Source organism: Ochlerotatus camptorhynchus, unplaced genomic scaffold (assembly GCF_037179485.1).
Source record: "Ochlerotatus camptorhynchus isolate MF236.1 unplaced genomic scaffold, CSIRO-AGI_Acam_v1.1 ptg000541l, whole genome shotgun sequence".
Lineage (NCBI taxonomy): Eukaryota > Metazoa > Arthropoda > Insecta > Diptera > Culicidae > Ochlerotatus > Ochlerotatus camptorhynchus.
The window spans coordinates 289,553-313,504 of NW_027041024.1; the positions used below are offsets into that span (position 1 = coordinate 289,553).

At 37.2% G+C, this 23,952-nt stretch overlaps 1 protein-coding gene across 3 annotated transcripts in view; it reads left to right on the forward strand.

The window, feature by feature from the left end:
* Positions 1 to 23,952, forward strand: part of LOC135713169 (phosphatidylinositol 3-kinase catalytic subunit type 3-like) — a 116,950-nt gene that overhangs the window by 25,511 nt on the left and 67,487 nt on the right. For 2 of the 3 annotated variants that reach the window (XM_065236281.1, XM_065236282.1), the window contains exon 4: positions 12,442 to 12,591. The exons of the other annotated variant lie outside the window; for it this stretch is intronic. In XM_065236281.1, the coding sequence (XP_065092353.1) occupies positions 12,442 to 12,591 (150 nt within the window). The remainder of the gene's footprint in view (positions 1 to 12,441; positions 12,592 to 23,952) is intronic. 3 annotated transcript variants of the gene reach the window in all.

Consider the following 23,952-nt stretch of genomic DNA (forward strand, 5'->3'; position numbering starts at 1 on the left):
AAGACCTTCAAGAAAACTAACAACACGAAGTCTGGAAATGGCAATGTTTCATTCAAAATGTCAAGTATTTCAAGAATATCGGGTGAGACCAATCGGACCGAGTACTCTTTCGGTCATCTGGAAGGGTTGTGTACGAGGAGCGATTTTAATCCCCCCAGTTGTGAAGATATTCCGGAGCGAGGATCCATTATGTCAGAGGAAGGATAGAAGTGGCATATCCAGAAACACAATACAATACACAACAAGAGAAGGAAGTAGGATTACACGGAGAACAAATTCGTTAAGTTAAGATAACAATCCTAATAGTTACTTTCACATGGAAAAATATTGTTATTTGAAAGAAACCTATAGTTATTTCAACATTAATTCGACCGTCAACTCAATCATATCTACCTAATAGATTCAACTGTTCATCTTATACTCAATTCAACTATAACTTTGATCAATTATAACAACCGCCAAATGTAATTTATTTATATACTTTGGTTTCAAGTGATCATCATAAATCCACACACTTTTAACTTGTGATGCGTAGAGCAGGCGATAAGATAGCTGGCTCTCACGCAGATGAACACGGTTCAAATCTAAGTTGAATGTTCTTGGTCACTTTTTTTATGATTTTGCAGTTGTGTTTTTGAGATCGATAAAGAAGCAAAACAAACTTCCTTGATATGTCGATAATGAAGAGCAGTTCGTTTAATAAACATTGTAAAATGTTGCTTTCCTAACAATAGTTTTCTTGAATCAACTAAAGCATAGTTGTATTTTGGAGTTTGACGTTTGTTCATCTACTGAAAAATATAGTTGAGCCAACCGAGGAGCCAACTATGGACTATAGTTGTTGCCCTCTATATATAGTCAAATCAACTATAGTTTCGGGTTATCTCTAAAACAATTGAACAATATAGTTATTTTGACCGGAAAAATAATTGTGTCTGCTATAATTTGTTCTCCGTGTAAAGGTAAACAGGGAGTACATGGGAACGTCGAAAACTGGAAGTATACTCCGATCTATTCTAGTACTCTTGTATAACACCTATTGTAAACCGGCTAGATCGTAGTCGTCGTCACCGGGACGCTTACACGGAGAACAAATTATAGCAGACGCAATTATTTTCCGGTCAAAATAACTATATTGTTCAATTCTTTTAGAGATAACCCGAAACTACAGTTGATTTGACTATATATAGAGGGCAACTTCTATAGTCCATAGTTGGCTCCTCGGTTGGCTCAACTATATTTTTCAGTAGATGAACAAACGCCAAACTTCAAAATACAACTATGCGTTAGTTGATTCAAGAAAACTATTGTTAGAAAAGCAAAATTTTACAATGTTCATTAAACGAACTGCTCTTCATTATCGACATATTAAATAAAGTTTGTTTTGCTTCTTTATCGATCTCAAAAACACAACTGCCAAATCATAAAAAAGTGAACAAGAACATTTAACTTAGATTTGAACCGTGTTCATCTGCGTGAGAGCCAGCTATCTTATGGCCTGCTCTACGCATCACAAGTTACAAGTATGTGGATTTATGATGATCACTTGAAACCAAATTATATAAATAAATTACATTTGACGGTTGTTATAATTGATCAAATTATAGTTGAATTGAGTATAAGATGAACAGTTGAATCTATTAGGTAGATATGATTGAGTTGACGGTCAAATTAATGTTGGAATAACTATAGGTTTCTTTCAAACAACAATATTTTTCCATGTGAAAGTAACTATTAGGATTGTTATCTTAACTTAACGAATTTGGTCTCCGTGTAGTCATGTGAAGATTGTCAGATCCGTGACCACTCATGATAAAGCACACAAGGCTCTCAACATTAAATACATTGCATGGGTTGGGTAGCACAGAGGGTTGATTAGATGTAAATTGCTTTGAAACACCCGCATGAACGATAACCATAAGGAGTGCCTAACAACCTATTCGGGTTATCATCCCAACAATATGTGGTACGGTGGCACGATTTGTGGTATCGTTCATGTATGGTGCTCCCCCCACCCTTTAGGGTCGCTGACACTCATTGAACGCTCTTTCGTTCTCCGGTTGATTAAATGGATGACGGAGTTTGACGTCACACTCCTTCACACGTGGGCTGTTCAGTACACGGAGACAATTTTACAAATGTATTTCTAATAGGTAAATCACAGTTTAAAACTCACTAAAAATCTCTTTCAATCTCTTTTAATTTCTTTTTCATTGACGGTGTGATGTAATCGATGCGCTATGTGACGAGAGCGCAAACTAAACGAGGCCATTTTTCAACGATACGATCATAACTTATGCGCTTTCCACACAAAACCTACCCAACCCTTTCCTTTCTACAATCCCTGAGCAGCTGGTTTACCATAAGTATACCTCGCAGAACTTTTTTAACCCCCATGGGTAAAGATGCTGTGTTGCTCACTCCTCTCCCCTTCCCTGGTGTATTATGGATGGTGTGAATATTCACATCGGTGACATGGCCCCTGACCCCCTTGTACATCACAAAATGAAAATGAAAATGAAACATTTGATAACGGCACAAAAGCATTTGTAAACGAACTTTCTAAGGCCCTCAGATCATCGGATAGGGGCAGCTATCACCTTTCCGAAAGTGGTGTTGGTTTGCGTGGGCGTACTTTGGTTCGCGTGTAAAGGGCCTTAGAAAGTTTGTTTACAAATGCTTTTGTGCCGTTATCAAATGTTATGCCTGAATTTATTCCTACTAGAGTGCCTTCAACTGATTTTCTTTGCGGTTGTTTATCTATGACTTGATAGCTATAGAACCCAATGGTCCTTCAAGATCAAGTTATGGAGTATTTAATATTACCAATATTCAAGTAAGGCGCGATACATAGGGTCAGGTGGGGCAAGTGTGCCACGTTAAGAAAATCTTTCAATAAACATAGGTTAATCTAACTTTTTTTTTTAAACAAATGATGTACATAGAATCTTAAACATCCTCTACTTAAACCTGTTGTATCTGAAACTGAATATGTAAACGTTAAATATTTTTTCTTAATTGTTTTCATATGCCTTATCAATAAAGGCTAAAAAACAGTTTGGGGCAAAAGTGCCACCCCCATGGGGCAAGACGGCCATATAACTCAATAACAAGAAAATCATCAAAATTTCGCAATCAAACGGTTCATATTCTTCTGTGACATGCGCAACTCACATGTCATCAATTTCCAAAATATCATTTCAGTTTTCAATTAGTAACAAGCATTTTCCCATGCCTCACTCGGACATCGAACTCCTTACGCAGCAAGTGCATGGAGCAGTTCGATGAACGCTAAAACGAATTCAATAACCCATACTCGGCGTCTAAGGATATCGTATTGCTTGTCGCCAAGGCGCACTCCGGGCAGCCGATATTCCTAGTTGCTAAGCCATTTTCAGCGCAACCGATTTAACCAATTTGCCTTCTCCAAATTATCTCTCTCTCTCATTCTCTCATTCTCTTGTTTGTTAATATCGATCGCTGATTGGTGATCGTTTACATAAACTGTCACATAATGACTTCAGGTGTCTCCCGTAGGAAAAATGTGTTAAGGAATATAATTCTGAATAAAGATTATTATTGTTCTAACCACCAACGAGTGCGTTTGTGATTTTCGGAAAGATATCAAAATCCAGAAGAACCTATAGGGACAAAGTGTCCCAAGTTGTAACATGGCTACCTACGACAGGTATCAGTGAAATAAGTCCCGGTAGATAAAAGTACGTGAAGATCATGGACATTGTGGTGTGATTTAATACAAGAGGTGCGACTTCACGGGTCTGTACTAGATGTGATCAAGTTGGAAATAATGTGTGTTTGCTACAAAAATGTGCTATAACAGTTGAATCTAATCACCCTGGTGCAACTTGAACTAGCGGTTGTGAAATGGATATCAATCGTGGACTAATACACACGATAGTCGACCGAGCGAACAAGAATAGCCTCAATTAGGGTAAACTCTCCAGTTAATAGTGGCAGAAGAGTACGGTAGGCAGCAGAACAAAGTGTCGCCACGAAAGGATACCGAAAGTTCGCAGAGTGCAGTGCGATATATCACTCAAGAAAAACAAAAGAGTATTTACCCGCACAACGTGTCAAGTTTCAGACACTGAACTCGGCTTGAATAAAAAGTGACATTTTGTGAATGAAGAAACCCGAGCAGTAGACTGGCCCAAGTTTATAAAGTAAATTTTATCAAAATGGGCAATCAAAAGGCGAAAAGTTCTTCCACAACCCAAGAAGGGAACACCAACGTCAACATAGTGGAACACTTAGAAAGCAGTGAATTTTACCATGAATCACACGAAATAAAGCTGTGGATCATTGTGGCAATCAACGTTTTGCAACTGCTGTTGGTGCTTCGAAAATCTCTGAAGAAGAGGTGGCATCGGCAAGGATTTAACCGCGCCAGCTCAGCATCCCAAGACAATTTGGACAGTGTCAGAGTAGAACATTAAAAGTGCAAAAAGACAATTGCGTGAACCAGTCTGCGAAAAAAGTGAAGAAAAAAAAAACTATTACGTGAGCTAGCCTAACGTTAGTGCAACGAAACGGACGAATTTAGTAACGGGAAATGCAAACATAAACGCTATTATCACCGCCAGCGGCTCACACGGTTCAGTAACCATCGACTTCAAACAACAACAACGAGGAAAAAATGACGTGCATGCAGATACGAGACATTTCGGACGATGCAGAGAGGATGGCTGGTGAGCTAAAACATTTCTTATGAATATATTCCTATGGACATAGAGCAAGTTAAGTTAGAGCTTGACTCTAACATTGCACAATTAAATTTAATTTTAGTTAACTTTACTAAAGCTCCTAGAAGGATTTATAGTAAAAAATTCTTGATTGCTAAAGCGAAGCAAATTAAAATTATTTACAATTATATTAATGATTTATTAGCGCAAAATGAATCAAAATTAGCGCAATCAGAACTAAATTTTTACATAAAAGGAGCACGCAATAAATATAGTGATACCGTACAAATAATGAATGAAAAATTAAAATTCGCCAAAGACACGGTATTAAATATTACAACCGTTACCTTTATATTGATTTTTTATATCAAATTAAAAAATAGGATTAATCGAAAAAAAAATATTAAAACCCAAGATGGCAAAAGTAGACATAAAAACGGGCACTGCGCTCGTTGAAATATATGATGGCAATCCACAGAAGCTGAATTCTTTTTTGGACTCTATTACGTTGTTTTTCGACTTAGTCGACAACGCTAACGCGGAGGCCACCGCAGCGATTAAAGCTGCCGCTAAAAACATTGCCACTCGATTCGTGAAAACACGACTAACGGGTGCTGCCAGGCAAGCAGTACCAGAAAATTCTACCTATGAAGATTTAGTAGCAGCATTGAAAGAGCATTGCTCTCCAAAAATCACAGCCGATAACATTTTGGCAAGGTTACAAAAACTTAAACAAACTTCCACCACAGAAGCATTCTGTGATGACGTAGAGAAATTAACTTTACAGCTAAAATCAGTCTATATCAACAACAAAATTCCAAATGATGTAGCTGATCAAATGGCAACAAAAAAAGGCGTTGAATCACTGATCAACGGCATCAAAAACAGAGACACAAAAATCATACTAAAGGCTGGAACATTCAGCAAAATTAATGACGCAATCCAAAAATTAATGGAAAACGACGTGCCAACTGATAATGGAAATAATTCCATTTCTTCAAATGCACACGTATTCGTTGCAAGCAGAGGAAACCGTTCAAGAGGACGAGGTAGAGCTAGTTACAGAGGACGAGGAAATTATTATCAAGAAAATAATTTCCATAGCAACCAATTTCCATGGAATAGTAGATTCCAAAATCACTTTTCCAACCGTGGAAATTTTCAAAATAATCGTTTCCCAAATCAAAGGGGAAACTTTACTCAGCGAGGTCGGTTCGCACCGAACATGTTCTTAGCCCAACATAACGGTGTTGCATATCACCCAGCAGTACAGCAGGGAATTCAACTACCGATACAACAACCAATGCAAATTCCACAGCAACAACATGCGACACATCTACCACAAGGAAATATCCACCCTTTAGGGGTACAGTTAGGGCAGCATACACAATAAATGTATCTGCCACCAATTATGTTCAGCTAATGGTCGATATGGCGGTTTCACAGCGTACTTTTATTGTTGATTGTGGATCTGATATATCGGTCATTAAAGCTGGAGGGGTAAAAAGAACTCAAATATATTATCCCAGTCAAAAATGCGATATAATTGGAATAGGACAAGGAAATGTGAGTACGATGGGTACTACCCAATCAAATATAATAATAAATAATATTGAGATACCGCATACGTTTCACATTGTTGGAAATGATTTCCCAATTCCCACCGATGGAATTCTTGGGAGAGATTTTCTGGTGAAACATAAATGTAAAGTTGATTACGAATCCTGGTTACTCAATTTAACGATTAATTACGAAACATTTAGTATTCCGATAATAAATAGGTTTATAGATTCAAAACTTATACCAGCTAGATGTGAAATTATAAAACACCTAAACAATTTCGACATTCATGAAGACAGCGTTATTTTGTCAGAAGAAATATGTCCTGGAGTGTTTTGTGCAAACACAATAGTGAACAAAGAAAACCGTTACGTTAAAATCATCAACACAACAACCAAGGATGTCTTATTGCCGACAAATTTCGTGCCTAAACATGAATCACTTGCAAACTTTTATTATTGTACTATTTCAAACAATGCGAACAAAATGCATTCGACTGAAAGAACGCAAAAATTGAAAAATGAACTGAACATTGAAAATAATGACCCCATCATCAAAGATAAACTCGAAAAACTTTGCATTGAATTTAACGATATTTTCTCACTTCAAGGTGATACGCTATCGGAGAACAATTTTTACAAACAAGATATAACTCTCAATGACAGCAAACCCATATACATAAAAAATTACAGATTACCCGAATCTCAAAAACAAGAGATTTCCAACCAAATCCAAACAATGCTCAATGATGGAATAATTCAAAATTCAACCTCACCATACAACTCACCTATCCTACTTGTCCCTAAGAAATCCACTACAAACGAAAGCAAAAAATGGCGGCTAATTATTGATTACCGTCAGCTTAATAAGAATATAACTCCAGATAAATTTCCGCTCCCACGGATAGACGAAATTTTGGATCAGTTGGGGCGAGCTAGATATTTTTCAACGCTTGACCTGATGTCCGGATTTCATCAAATCCCTTTAAATGAAAGTTCAAAACGATATACCGCATTTTCAACTGATACGGGCCATTATGAATTTAATAGACTTCCTTTTGGCCTTAATATCAGCCCAAATTCCTTTCAACGAATGATGTCTATCGCGTTAAGTGGTTTGCCCCCACAATGTGCTTTCCTTTATATCGATGACATCATTGTGATAGGATGTTCTAAAAATCATCACATAGCAAACTTACGTAACGTATTTCAAAATTTACGAAATTTTAATCTTAAATTGAACCCATCTAAATGCCATTTCTTTAAGAATGAGGTAACCTATCTAGGTCACCATATTTCGAAGGATGGTATACAACCCGATAAAACTAAACATTCAATAATCTTAAACTATCCCATCCCGAAAAGTGCTGATGAAGTACGACGATTCGTTGCATTTTGCAATTATTATCGGTGCTTCATTAAAAATTTTGCTGACATTACCAGCCCATTAAACAAATTACTACGAAAAAAGGTAGATTTCAAGTGGGATGAAGAATGTCAAAAATCTTTTGAAATTTTGAAAAGGGAATTGTTATCGCCACAGATTTTGCAATTCCCAGATTATCAAAAAGATTTTATAATAACAACAGACGCGTCCAAAGTAGCTTGCGGAGCAGTCCTAGCTCAACGTTACGGCGATTTCGAATTACCAATTGCATTTGCTAGTAAAGCATTTACGAAAGGTGAATCGAATAAGTCAACAATAGAGCAGGAATTGACCGCAATACATTGGGCAGTAAATTATTTTAGGCCTTATATTTATGGCCGAAAATTTATAATACGCACTGACCATCGACCACTAATATATCTATTTTCTCTGAAAAATCCCTCATCCAAACTTACGCGGATGAGATGGGATTTAGAGGAGTACGATTTTGAAGTGGAATACATCAAAGGCAGTTCCAACGTGTTATCAGATGCGTTATCAAGAATACAGATAACCTCTGATAGTCTAAAGAATATGTACATTATAACTAGGTCTATGACAAAGAAGAATCCACCTCCATCGCCTGACCTTCAGACACAGAAGCCTGATCAACTTCATGTGTACGAAGCTGTCAGTAGTTTGGAGGCATTTGATTTGCCAAAATTAACGTTTAATTATAGTTTTAATAAATCATGCATGGATATGATAATATATGACAAAAAATTTAGAAAGAAGCTTACTCCAGCAGTAACCCTCGCATTAAATTCAAATATGGAAACAGAATTACAAAGGGCATTACAATATATAGATGGCAGGCCTGCCCAAACAAACGCCCAAACAAACATACAAAGAAATGCGCAAAGAAATGACAAAATAAATGCACAAAAGAAGCTAGCAATTCAAATAAATGACGATATTTTTTCATACGTCAATATAGATACTTTCAAAAAAATCGGCAATGCTATTCTTAGGAATACTGCCATAATACTTTATGAAAAACCTATTGAAGTTTCAACAGAAACACAAATTAATAGCATAATTAAACAATACCATGATTCTCCAATTGGAGGTCATCTCGGTATAAATAGACTTTATAAGAAAATAAAATCGCTTTATTCATGGCCAGACATGAAGAAAACGATAACAGATTATGTAAAATCATGCGACTTATGCAAAATGAATAAACATTACATACCTCTTAAAACACCTGCCATAGTAACAACAACACCAAATAAACCATTCGACGTCGTGTCTATTGACACAGTCGGACCGTTTGCTCTTACGGAAAAAGGAAATCGCTATGCAATTACATTGCAATGTGATCTTTCTAAATACGTAATTGCTATTCCAGTACCCGATAAATCAGCTCTTACGATTGCCAAAGCAGTAATAGACAGATGCATTCTTGTATTCGGTCCCATGAAATGTATAAAAACAGATCAAGGTACAGAGTACAAGGGAGTGTTTGATGAAATATGTAATTTACTTCAAATAGACCATAAATGCTCTACAGCATATCATCCCCAAACAATTGGCGCTCTGGAACGCAATCACAAATGCTTAAATGAGTATTTGAGGATGTTTGGAAACGAGCGTAGAAATGATTGGGATGAATGGCTGTCCTTTTATTGTTTTTGTTATAATACAACACCGAACTTACAACACAACTACACGCCATTTGAAATTATTTTTGGGAAAAAATTAAACGCTTTCGAATTTTGCAAAAATAATCAGATAGAACCATTATACAACCTAGACTCTTATCAAAAAGAATTGAAATTCAGATTACAAGTTACACACAATAACGTCATGCAAACAATACAAAGTGAAAAAGTTAAAAGAACAAATACAGCGAACAGTAAAATCACTCCTTCAGACATAAAATTAGGCGATACAGTATATTTACAAATTGAAAATAGGCACAAATTAGAACCAGTTTATAACGGCCCATTCAAAGTAATAAAACTAAATCCATCAAATGCTACAATACTTGGCAAAGACAATAAACAACAGGAAGTACATATATCAAGATTGATAAAATAAATTCAGAAAAATATATATGGTAGTGCATTTCTTTCTCTGTTAGGGGGAAGGGGTGCGTTAAAAAAAAAACAACAGAAAAAAAAAATTGTGCGAGACATTTGAAGTCAAAATAATTTCCATTACATTCAATCATTTTTTCCTTAAGGGGAATGGTGTGACATGCGCAACTCACATGTCATCAATTTCCAAAATATCATTTCAGTTTTCAATTAGTAACAAGCATTTTCCCATGCCTCACTCGGACATCGAACTCCTTACGCAGCAAGTGCATGGAGCAGTTCGATGAACGCTAAAACGAATTCAATAACCCATACTCGGCGTCTAAGGATATCGTATTGCTTGTCGCCAAGGCGCACTCCGGGCAGCCGATATTCCTAGTTGCTAAGCCATTTTCAGCGCAACCGATTTAACCAATTTGCCTTCTCCAAATTATCTCTCTCTCTCATTCTCTCATTCTCTTGTTTGTTAATATCGATCGCTGATTGGTGATCGTTTACATAAACTGTCACATAATGACTTCAGGTGTCTCCCGTAGGAAAAATGTGTTAAGGAATATAATTCTGAATAAAGATTATTATTGTTCTAACCACCAACGAGTGCGTTTGTGATTTTCGGAAAGATATCAAAATCCAGAAGAACCTATAGGGACAAAGTGTCCCAAGTTGTAACACTTCTTAAACTACTTTTTAATTAGTCAACAAGGTGAAAGATTTAACCAACAGTGTCAAGTACTCCTTTAAACATGTATTAAAAAAAATTAAGCCTTAAAAAAAGCATTGTGCAATTTTATTGTTCGTTGTCCCATATTTAGTTACGGATCGTATGGCCGCAACCATATTCTGTTCCGACCACGATTTACGCAACGATTTTCGCTTGTAGACACGCACCGTCACTTCGAAACTTCACTCTGAGGCGATAACTTTTTGAGGTTATATGTCTTGTTTACTATGGCTCTTTTGTCCCAGGCAAGTATGGCGCTCTTGCCCCCGTGGAGAAGACGAATTTCAAATACGTTTTTTGAGGATCTACATGCAAAATAAGTATTTATATATTGAGGGTCGCAAAATGTATTACCGTACAATAAAATCTACATCGTATTATTAAATTTTCTTAGAAAAATGATGAGAAAAAAGCTTATTTTATGTCATCGATTTCTTATAACATTTTGAAGTTTTCGACAACGTGTAAGTTTTTTAGATTTTTTGATAATATTTACATCATAATGTATAACCAAATTTGATGCAGTATATCTGAAGGGCTTTTTTATAGCATCCCATTAATAAGAAATATCAAAAATGTATTTCAGGCTTCGATACAAGCAGGTGGCACTTTTGCCCCATATGGCACTCTTGCCCCACCTGACCCTACATTATGTAACGTCTTCAACAATGTGCAGATTTCTGCAGTGTCTTGTGCTAATACTCGACTGCTTAGTACAAGACACTGAAGAAGTCTGCAAATTAAATTAAATACGCGTATCTGTCATGGATAAGCAAATAAGGTAGTTAAATGGACATTACTAATCCTTCTCTCTCTCTTTATACAAATATTATGATTTAATCGGTTTTCTGAAGTGTTGCAAAAATAGAATCCTATGGCCAATACTGGTGCACTTCCCCTATCTATTTTAGAAAAAAAAAAAGAACGAAGATTAAAAAATAAAACAGCAAAAGGGTTTATCTTCCATTTAATTCCACTTAATTAATTTTGGTATCCATGACAGATACGTATTTCGACTACAATGTGCAGTCTTCATCAGTGTCATTCCCACTAAAGAACTTATCAAAATCTAACCCCCTTAAGTACTCATCCCCTAGGTAAAAAAGTCAAGATCATAGGTATAAACATGAAACTACAATGTGTTGAATCGGAACCTACCTAACTAATAAAAACCAAAGATTTTAAGTAAGCTAAAGGAGAAAAATCTATACAAATCTCTAATAAGGAAAATCCCCAAAGGCTTGGTAGCCATCATAATGAAGTAATGAAATTGGGTTGTTAGCGGAATGCTAAATAAAACAGCAAAAGGGTTTATCTTCCATTTAATTCCACTTAATTAATTTTGGTATCCATGACAGATACGTATTTCGACTACAATGTGCAGTCTTCATCAGTGTCATTCCCACTAAAGAACTTATCAAAATCTAACCCCCTTAAGTACTCATCCCCTAGGTAAAAAAGTCAAGATCATAGGTATAAACATGAAACTACAATGTGTTGAATCGGAGCCTACCTAACTAATAAAAACCAAAGATTTTAAGTAAGCTAAAGGAGAAAAATCTATACAAATCTCTAATAAGGAAAATCCCCAAAGGCTTGGTAGCCATCATAATGAAGTAATGAAATTGGGTTGAAATACGTATCTGTCATGGATACCAAAATTAATTAAGTGGAATTAAATGGAAGATAAACCCTTTTGCTGTTTTATTTAGCATTCCGCTAACAACCCAATTTCATTACTTCATTATGATGGCTACCAAGCCTTTGGGGATTTTCCTTATTAGAGATTTGTATAGATTTTTCTCCTTTAGCTTACTTAAAATCTTTGGTTTTTATTAGTTAGGTAGGTTCCGATTCAACACATTGTAGTTTCATGTTTATACCTATGATCTTGACTTTTTTACCTAGGGGATGAGTACTTAAGGGGGTTAGATTTTGAACGAAGATTGTAAAAATGGTACACTTGTCAAGTAAGATAATTTTATTTCAGGGTTTATATGATCTGAAAATTTGGACAGAAGAAGAAGCTGACGGTAATTATCGTCCGAAGACTCCCGGGAAATGCAACGACTCATACAACAATCAAATGCAGAGGCTGTCCAAGCTAGCAAAAAAGCACAGAAACGGGCAGATCGAAAAGGTACGTATCTATAATTACACCGTTACCGTTATAATAACCATAATGGTTTTTTTCACTGGCTTTAAATCGCTTACCAACTACTAAACAGATTGGTAACTGCCGGTACTCGCATATTAGTCACATTTGGAAAATCGTCATATTGAGAAAATGACAATTGAAGATACACTCAGGTCTTTTTTTACACGGGGGATACGGTCCGTGTAAAAAAACCGTGTAAAAAAAAACCTACGAGATTTTGATTTTTCGCATGCTTAAATGTTTTTAAAAAATCGGATTTTGATGCCATTTGTTATTAGAGCATGATATGGTCCATATAGACATATTTTAAAAATTTCTGTATTTACACCAAAAATTGTGATTTTTTTTTAAGTATGCCATTCGATTACAAATAGCTTGAAACGGATAATGTGATTGGAATCAAGTCGATAGGTTGTATCGTTGTCGAGAAATCGTTAAAAACGTAGCGTGTAAATCGTGGAAAACCGTGTAAAAAAAACCGTGTAAAAAAAAACCGCGTAAAAAAAACCGTGTATAATTTGCTGTATTTCAGCTACACCAAGTCATAATATCCAGTACTTATGGCCAAAATAGTTTTATTGCAACATAATTTTATCGTTGGTAGCTTAAATTGTCATAGACTCTAAAGTCTTGTTTTTGCATTGCTCCACGTTGCATTATATAGCCGCAGAATCCATCTCAAATTTGAAACCCGGTAAGGATCCAACATTGCCTTCAAGCTACAGACCAATCAGCCTCCTTTCAGCGCTGAGCAAATTGTTTGAGAAACTCATTCTCAATCGTTTGCTCAAGCTTGTCGAGGAAAATAACATTCTCCTTCCGGAACAGTTTGGATTCAGAAAGGGGCACTCCACCAATCATCAGCTAGTACGGTTGATGAATAACATCCGAAGTAACAAAGCTGTATCCAAGTCCACAGCCATGGCCTTGTTAGACGTTGAAAAGGCGTTTGACAATGTTTGGCATGACGGACTTGTGTACAAGCTTTGTAACTTCAACTTCCCATTACATCTGGTTAAAATCACCCATAACTACCTTCAGCAAAGGTCGTTTAAGGTATCGTTGAATGGTTGTCTTTCCGACACGTTTTCCATCCCAGCAGGAGTGCCGCAAGGCAGTCTGCTGGGCCCCTTGCTTTACAGCATTTATACTTCCGACATTCCTCCCCTTGGAGACGGTTGCGTGTTCTTCCTGTTCGCAGATGATACCGCAATAGCCGTCAAAGGAAGGATGCCTCGCGAAATAACGAACAAACTTCAACGATGCCTTAACGCCTTTGCTGATTATGCCACCACGTGGAAAATTAAAATCAATCCCTCCAAAACACAAGCGATCATGTTCCTACATCGGCAATCGCCCAAACTGAAACCGGCTCCATCTTGTACTGTAATCATGGATGGCACAAGGGTTGAGTGGTCCGCCGAAGTAACCTATCTCGGGATGTTGATCGATGAAAAGCTCCTCTTCCGTTCGCATGTAGAGAAAACTGTAGTCAAGTGTTCTACGTTGGTTAGGTGTCTGTATCCGCTGATTTGCCGCAGATCTCGCCTCTCAAGGGTGAACAAACTGGCCGTCTACAAACAAATCATAGCACCTGCGATCCTCTACGCAGCTCCGGTGTGGGAATCATGTGCACAGACTCACAGGAACAAAATTCAGGTCGCTCAGAATAGAGTGCTGAGGATGGTTCTTGATCGTCCATTACATTAAAGTGACAATTGAGTTCCAACTTCAGCTTGATGGAAGCATTGGTCTTTAACTGATGACATGATGGATACCGTTTCCAATTCTAGTATAGTTTTCAAATTCGGAAGTTTTTTTTTTTTATATCTCTCCTTAATAGACTTTCAGCCGTTGGCTGGCTCGTCTCCGAGATAAATTCGGAAGTGGTTCAATCAACTGGATCGCTAGAAAGCAGCAATGCTTGCAGTCAATAGATGCAGAGTACGTTTTCCGAGTTCAGTCTCTTCCAGCTACCCTGGTTGTGGAAGCTAATGCATCGCATTGGTTAGGATGTTACTGATACAGTAACGATGCACTATGAGAACTGTGAATAACTGACCATCAGCCGGAAAGGAATCGCCCGATATCGTCGCACGTCTTACCTCCACGGTGGTTGGTGATTGAGGGTGACGAGAATGCAGTGTGCAGTTCGTTGTCGCCACCAGGGTTGCCAAAAGGAAATCTATGTTTTTGTCCAAAAATATCTTTTCAACTTAGTTTTTGTCCAGAAAATCTGTGATGATATCTGTGTTGATAATTTGCTAATTGAATCCTTAAAAAATGTCATTTGAAAAGTGATTGAGTCATTTTTCTGATAGAAACAAAAAATAGATAAAAATATATGTATCATAAATTATTTATGGCTTGGCAAAAAAGAATACCTGACAGTTCTTATTCTCATTTTCTAACCGCAAAAAAGCATGTATAGATAAGTGGTGATGATAAAATTTCACTGAAGTGAAAAAAAAATGTTTTGATCTTAAGTTTCATTTAAAAAAATGTTTATTCATATTTTAAAAATCTGTGTAACCTATTTAAATCCTAAAAATCAGTAATCTGGGAATACAGAATCTTGGTTTTAAAAACTCTGAAAATTTGTAGAAATACAGATTTATCTGTAGTTTTGGCATGATTTATTATTATTCACGAAAGTCATTTGTATTAAAAAACAATATATATATTAACAATGCACTTCCATTTCTGATGTCGTGCTACCTTACAGGCCTATGTTCAATCAAGAAGAGTAAAGCCGGTCCTCGGTTCATGAGTTGATGGGTCGATAGGTAAAGTCCAGGTGTGCGAGCTGCCTCCCTGGCGTCGGTAGCATTGGTGCTCAGCACGGAAAACAAATCAAGGAAAAAAAAATATCAAAAACACGTTTTACAGCCAAATACTACTTTATGCAGCTAAATACAAGCTGATTTAGGTTTAAACCAGATAACTTAGCGGTTTGGTGTTTAGTGTGTTGGTGAAAAAGCGATTAGTTACGATAATTAATACTCCCGTTTGTAAAAAGTTAGTAAAAAGTAAATACAATTGGTTCTATTGTGTTTTTTTTTTATATTGTGTGCTGTGTGTAACATGCTCATCTGTACTCATGGGGTGTACAATTGTGGGGCAATGCTTTAAATGTTTAAGAAAAACTCATTTGTTATTAGGTTTTTCTGGATAAAATTCAGAAAATTCAAAAGATTTAAGAGCGAAAAAAAAAATGTTTGTTGTTTATTTCTTTATTTTTTACATGTGTTTATTTTTCCAGGCTCATTTGCCATAGCTTTGTGGAGCCGATATTCATCGTTTGGGTTACACCTACTTAAAACTAACGGGACCGATTACTCGCGGCTATCTCAAGGTTAGGGGTAACAAATTGTAACAAACGGATGGCAGGATAGGGATTGAGAAGACAAGGTTTTTGCTCTTGATCTAGAACTAATCGACATACTGGAGAAAAAGATGAACATGGGGGTACATCGATGGGGACCTAGCAACTTGAGAGAACACAAGATGACACTAACTACTAAATCCTCAGATCGATCCGTTTTAAACACACATAAATTAAATTAAAATAATCGAGATCTCGGCTCACCAAGGTGTCTCTAACGGGCCTCAAAGGTTGTTTTTCTCGGGCCCTGAGGGATGCGGATAACTCGGATCTAGCAACACAATGTAGGGTGCATGACCAAAGCACGTGGTCGATCTCGTGATAACCACATAACCAGCGCACAAATTGCTGCCTGCGAACCCGATTTGAAAGAAATGCGAGTCTAACGAGCAGTGATTGGACATGAGCCTCGACATGACACGTATAAAGTCACGGCTCATGTCCAATCCTTTGAACTACGGCTTGTTCGACACCTGTGGAAGAATAGAATGTCATTCCATTTTTGGTGCCAGTTGGTGAGGACTTGCTGACGGGTAATTGAGAAAAATTCCGCAAAGGCGATTTGTCGATCAAAAATATCACCTTCCATAGCGCCCACTTTAGCCAACGAGTCCGCTTTCTTGTTACCCGGAATAGAGCAATGAGATGACCTAGACTAAAGTGATGGTATAGGAGCAGTTGTTCATAATTGGTGAAAGCCCACTATCGTGGAGTTTATCCGGAAGGACTTCGATACAAATAGAATCAAAAGCCCCCTTAATGTCCAAGGAAACTGAAACCATTTGCTGTTTTTACGCATAGGTCAGTTGAATTTCAGTTGAATTTCAGTTGTAAGCACGCAATACAGTCGCTCGTTCCTTTGCCTCTCCGAAATAAAATTGCGTAGAGTTAACTACTCCATTTCCGGTCTATTAAGCACAACCCGCACTTAGTCTTTCTTAATCTAGCGCAGTTTAGCACCAAACGGAATGTTATTATTACTGATGGCTTCCAAATTTATTTACCTTGCCGTACGTACCGTAAGATTTGATAAAGAGAATCCCTCAACGATTGTCAAAAGTCTAACACTGCTTCTTGACGCCAAATTCGGCCTACGGATTCTAAACTCGGCCTAACGCATTGAAACGCCATTGAAACGCCAATGAATTCACTTCGGCTTATCGGATGAAGATAAAAATTAATTTGGTCGGAGCGCTTCATTTGTTTTTGGGAATAATGGGTGCAAACCTTCATATCACGCGTTCTTATTGACTTCTTTCGGTAGCTTATTTACTAAAGTATTGTACCAAACGCATAATTGACTTGTTAACTCTGAAAACATGGATTTATTTGAAGTTTTCTGCTCGATAGGACCAAAATGGGCGATTAGGCCGAAGTAGTTCTCTACCCTATCTGAAAGTAAACCATTCGACTCAACCCATTTGTCTAGACGAAAAAGAATAAATTTCGCCAACAATTTCCGTATACAGGACAGCATCGCGATGGGACGGTACGAGTTATAATCCGACGCGGGTTTACCGGGTTTTCGAACGGCGATAACTCTTACTTGCCTTCAGTCAGCCGGAACAATGTTGTGCTCCAGAAATTGATTGAATAAGTTCAACAAGCGTCTCTTTGTGTCGTCTGGGAGATTTTTAAGCAAGTTGAACTTGATTCTATCCATTCCTGGAGCTGAGTTGTTACATGAAAGGAGAGCAACTGAGAATTCCACCATCGAAAAAGGGGAATCTAATACCCGACGGACGATCACGAACGTTGGTTTGAACCGGTACCGAATCCGGGCAAACTTTCTGCGCGAAGCTGAAAATCCATCTGTCCGAATACTCCTTGTCTTCATTAATCTTTTTTTTTTAAAGCCTTATTAAAGAGATTTTTAGCCTTAGGCTAGTTCATCTCTAGCTCTTCATTAATCGGTGATGACGCGTTTCGTATGCTCCTGCCGACATTCCAGAGTGTTCTCATGGAAGTCTCTCGCGACAAACCATCGACGAACCGACGCCAGTAGCCGCGTTTGTTGGCTTTAGTCAAGCCCTTAAAGGTTTTCTCGAGGTCGGTGTACCGCTCGAAATCCTCGACCTTACCGTGTTTGCGGAAGCGTTTAAACGCGGCGGACTTCTCGCTGTTCGCGTCGGTGCAATCTTTATCCCACCACGGGATGGGAGGTCGCTTGCGAACGGAAACACCAGGATCACGTTTCGTCTGTGCTCGCAGCGCACAATCGAATTTTCGCCAGTCAATGTTTTTCGTAAGATCGTACGCGATGTCGAGCGAGCGAGTAGAAGATGAACCATTGGTAATAGAAATGTTGATTGGCAAATGGTCACTACCGAAGGGATCTTGAATTACTTTCCACGAGCAATCCAACGATAGTGAACTCGAACAAAGTGAGAGGTCTAATCCGCTTATTTTTGTTGGAGGTTTGGCTACTCGTGTTGCTTCCCCGGTGTTCAGAATTGTCATTTTGAAGAAGTCGCACATGTCGTGTATCAAGGTTGAGCGGTTGTCGTCGTACAGTTCCCCCCAGCCTGTACCGTGAGAGTTAAAATCTCCCAAGATCAACCGTGGCTCCGGCATAGCCGTGCAGATATCCGAGAAACTTTGACGAGAAATCGCAGTTCTCGGTGGAAGATATACTGAGGCAATACTGAGGCATTTACCTCGAATGTTAACCTGACATGCAACAACTTCAATGCCTGTCACCGAAGGCAGATCGATTCTGTAGAAGGAATGGAGCTTGTTGATCCCCAGAAGCACCCCTCCATACGAATCTGCACGGTCAAGGCGAATAATGTTGAAATCGTGGAAAGCAAGATCGTTGTCTGAAGAGAGCCATGTTTCACAAAGGGCAAATGCATCAGAAAGTGAGTTGGTAACTAAAAATTTAAATGTGTCAAGCTTTGGCATAAGACTTCTACAGTTCCGCTGAAGAACAGAGCTCATATCCCCGACGTCATTCGGAGAGTTATCCATCAAAGGATATTATCGATGCAAGGAAGGACCACCTAGAAGGTAGTTGCTTCAAAAGAGTTTTCACCATTGGCAGCACTAAATTAATAATGCTCCTCGTTGAGTCAGAGATATTGAATATACTGAAGAAGCTATCCACAATACCAGAAAACGTGAACATGGGGGCATGTTCTTGCTGATTATTCAGCTGATTTTCTGGCCGAAAAACTGGGACTTCTGGGGTTTAGATGATCATGGAGGTGACGGAAAGTCACATAATTACAAGGTTGGTCTAGTTTCCAAGGCGAAGATACAGTCCGCAGGATATTAATGTTATCCTTTGTCAAATTGTGCCCCTTTGTAACGATATGTTCTGCAACCTAGGATTTAAATTAATAATGAAGTCCTTCATCTATCTCTTTGTTAGCCTTTTTTACCTCTGCGACGTGTTCCTTAAACCTTGTTTCCAAAGACCTTTTCGTCTGACCAATGTAGATTTTATTGCAATCTGAACAAGAGATTTGGTAAACTCCGGCTTTCCCTTTTGTTGATCCTAACAGCTTATTTGTCCTGCTGCTGAATACTAAATCTAGGCGAAAACTACTAAACTTTGAAATCAATGGTTTGGTAATGTTTTTGTCGAAATTCACCGCTACTCGTTTTAAGCCCTCAGTTACTGGTGTAAGAGTTGTCGAAATACGCCTAAAATGATCCCTTGTTATTTTATCGATTACTGCTTGAATTGTTTTTTCTTGATACCCATTAAGTCTAGCGATTTAAAAAATGTGAGCTATTTCCTTTGATTTGCCTGTGTCGCTAAGAGGAAGAGTTTGCATCCTGTGAACCATGTGGTGAAAAGCGGCCATTTTGTGTTCATTTAGTTTATCAATTTAATTTATCTGTATAACAATTATTCAAGAATAGTTTGATGATGATAAATCTTTCTAATATTCACATTACAGTTATGACCCGATCCTGTCAACCTCTCCGCGCATCAGACTGTTATTTTTCAATAATTCTACATAATTGTAATTTCATACCTTCCTCCTTCAAGATGAATGTTTAAGATACACATACTTTGCTAGCTGACAAAATGGGGTCATTGCTGTATAATTATTCTCTTTTTGCAGCCTTCATTCAGACTGGATCTATTGATTTAAATTATTTGAGTTTTTTTCCAGCTCTTTGATGACGGAACATCATTAGATTTATACTGTAATGATTCACTTTTACAGCTTTCATCCTAGTTTTGTCTGTTGATTTGATTTGTTTGAATTGGTTTTCAGCTCTTTGGTGTTGGCAGTCGCGGGCGATCAATTTTGCTCATGCTCATGCTCTAAGTTTATTTTCAGCATTTCGATGATGGAACGTCTTCAGTTTTTTTTTTTTTTGTTAACTCTTTATTTGTTCCAAATTCAAAATAAATTACATTTCATTTTTAACCTAGGTGCTCCAGTTACTGCAGTAACTTACCAGCCTTAATTGTTATGATATATATCTAAGTATTTTTACATTGTTCCTGTCTTGGCAATTCAGTATTTTAAACAGGTTTCTTAAACCTGCATGTCAGTATAACAATTGATATCTTAAAACTAAAAACTAAAACTAAATCTTATCTAAGTATAAAGGGAATTAATCGTTGCAATTGAGGATTGCAACGATTTTTGCCTGAAATTATTCATTATTTTGTTGGACATTTGTTCTAAAGTCTCAACATTCGAAATTCTATGTACCTCAGTAGTACTGTACCAGGGAGGCAACTTCAAAATCAACTTCATGAATCCTTTGCTTTTTTCCTGGTAGTGCAACAACAAGACCATATTGGCACAGCGTAAAGCATGGCCGGTCTAAAAACTTGTTTAAATATTAGAAGTTTATTCGTCAGGCAAAGTTTGGATTTCCTGTTTATAAGAGGATACAAACATTTAATATATTTGTTACATTTGGCTTGAATGCCCTCAATGTGATCTTTAAAAGTTAATTTTTGGTCAAGTATTAATCCAAGATATTTCACTTGGTTTGACCAGGAAATTGGAACTCCGTTCATAGTGACTATGTGACTACTACTAGGTTTCAAAAACGAAGCTCTAGGCTTGTGTGGAAATATTATAAGTTGAGTTTTGGAAGCGTTGGGAGAAATCTTCCATTTTTGTAAATAAGAAGAGAAAATATCTAAACTTTTCTGCAGTCTGCTGCAAATAACACGAAGACTTCTTCCTTTAGCGGAAATGCCTGTGTCATCAGCGAACAAAGATTTGTGGCAACCCTGAGGCAAATCAGGGAGGTCCGAAGTGAAAATGTTATACAATATAGGCCCAAGAATGCTACCCTGAGGAACTCCTGCTCTAACAGGTAGTCGATTAGATTTGGAATTTTGATAATTTACCTGCAGAGTTCTGTCAGTTAAATAATTTTGAACTAATTTCATAATATAAAGTGGAAAATTAAACTTTTTCAATTTAGCAATCAAACCTTCATGCCAAACACTGTCGAATGCAACTCCAGTTGAGTGGCCTTCCGATTTGTTTGAACGAATTAAATTGGTAACTCTTAAGAGTTGATGAGTAGTTGAATGCCCATGGCGAAATCCAAACTGCTCATCTGCAAAAATTGAGTTCGTATTGATGTGAAGCATCATTCTATTCAAAATTATCTTTTCAAAAAGTTTACTTATTGAAGAAAGCAAACTTATTGGGCGGTAGCTAGAAGCTTCAGCTGGATTTTTATCCGGCTTCAAAATTGGAACAACTTTTGCATTTTTCCATTTATCAGGAAAGTATGCCAAATGGAAACATCTGTTAAATAATTTTACCAAGAAAGACAAGGTACTCTCTGGGAGTTTTTTGATGAGGATATAGAAAATTCCATCATCACCTGGAGCTTTCATATTTTGAAACTTTTTAGTTATAGATCTTACTTCGTCCAAATCAGTCCCCCAGGAATCTTCAAAAATATTTTCCCGACAGAAAATATTCAGAAAATCCCTAGCAATCTGATTCTCAATAGGACTAGTAAGACTCAAACTGAAATTATGGGAACTCTTGAATTGCTTAGCAAGTTTCTGAGCTTTTTCCAAATTTGTGATCAAAATTTTACCACCTTCTTTAAGCGCTGGAATAGGCTTTTGAGGTTTTTTCAAAATTTTTGTGAGTTTCCAAAAGGGTTTGGAACTCGGGTCTAATTTAGAAACAATATTTTCAAAAGTTTTGTTCCTCAGGGCAGAGAATTGTTTTTAATTTGTTTTGCAAATCTCGCCAGATAACTTTCATGGCAGGATCGCGTGTTCTTTGATATTGTCTCCTACGGACATTTTTAAGACGGATCAAGAGCTGAAGATCGTCGTCTATTATAATTGAATCGAATTTAACCTCGCATTTTGGTACTGAGGCAGCTCTTGCTGCAACTATAGAAGTAGTCAGAGATTCAAGAGCATAATTAATTTCATCTTTGGTTTGCAAAGGAATGTTTGGATCGAAGTTATATTCCATAAATGTTCGATACTGCTCCCAATCAGCTCTATGGTAATTGAAAGTAGAGCTGTTGGGATTACAAATTATTTCTTGGGATATTTCAAAAGTTACTGGAAGGTGATCAGAACCGAAGTCAGCATGGGTAACCAATTGGCTACAACGTTGACATGAATCAGTTAAGACCAAATCAATAGTTGAGGGATTTCTTGCAGAAGAAAAGCATGTTGGGCTGTTTGGATATTGAATAGTGTAATAACCTGCAGAACAATCATCAAACAGAATAATACCATTGGAATTGCTTTGGGCATTATTCCATGAGCAGTGTTTTGCATTAAAATCACCAATAATGAAGAATTTAGACCTATGACGGGTAAGTTTCTGGAGGTCACCCTTGAGAAAATTCTTTTTCTGGCCTACGCATTGGAATGGCAAATAGGCAGCTATAAACGTAAGTTGTCCAAATTTTGTTTCAACAGAAACTCCCAAAGTTTCAAAAACTTTGGTTTCAAATGAAGAAAGAATTTTATGTTTGATTCGTCTATGAATAATGATGGCAACGCCACCACAGGGTCCATCAAGACGATCATTTCTATAAATCAAGTAATTTGCGTCCTTCTTAACCTTATGGTCAGGTTTAAGGAACGTTTCAGTTATAACCCAGACAACCAGAATGCACGTATATTCAAAGTTGTTTTCGTGATATACAAACATATATACAAATAAACAATTCGTATATAATGCAAAGAAATTTCTTATACGTACAAAAGTGGAGGCCATATACGTGCATATTTTAATTTAATTTTAAACGAGTTGATTTAACATCATATACGATTTAATCTGTAACAACAAATTCATTTTGAAAAGTCTTACGATGTAATCCGATTTAATTTGTGATACAGTACGATGGAAAAATGAGTCATCGCATATTGGTCGGAAATTTGCATTCTATACGATTTAACTTAAACATAATGCGAGGTATGCCATTCTTATATGCGATTTTGACTAAAACTGTAGCAATTTACGATACTGTCTGTACATTATTATACGACTTCTGGTTGTCTGGGAACGGCAATATGCACGTTATGAACTCTCAAAAAGTTAAATAGCTCGTCTTCATTATCTTTAAGAAATCGAGCATTCCAATTTACAATATTTAATGCTTTAAAATCCATTACTGAATTTTAAAGTCATGACAATATTATTTGCAAATTTTACTCCAGTTTGAATAGCATCAAACATGGAGTTAGATTTAAGCATATCAGAAATCATGTCAATTAATGATTTCTGTAAAAATGGCTTCTTCAGATTTATATTATAATGGGGCTTATTACGGGTGAAAATTTGTCACTTGTCGTCACGGTGAAGTGATTCCCATTTGATTTGTACGGTAATCACGGCTCTTATTCTGAGTATCACTTGCTTATCACCGTGTAGTGACACCCGAAATAAGACCCAAGGATACACCATTTGGTTTTGGCTTCGGGCAAATCCAAGTATAATGCATGATAACACTGATTCATTTAAAACCATGGTCGCATCACT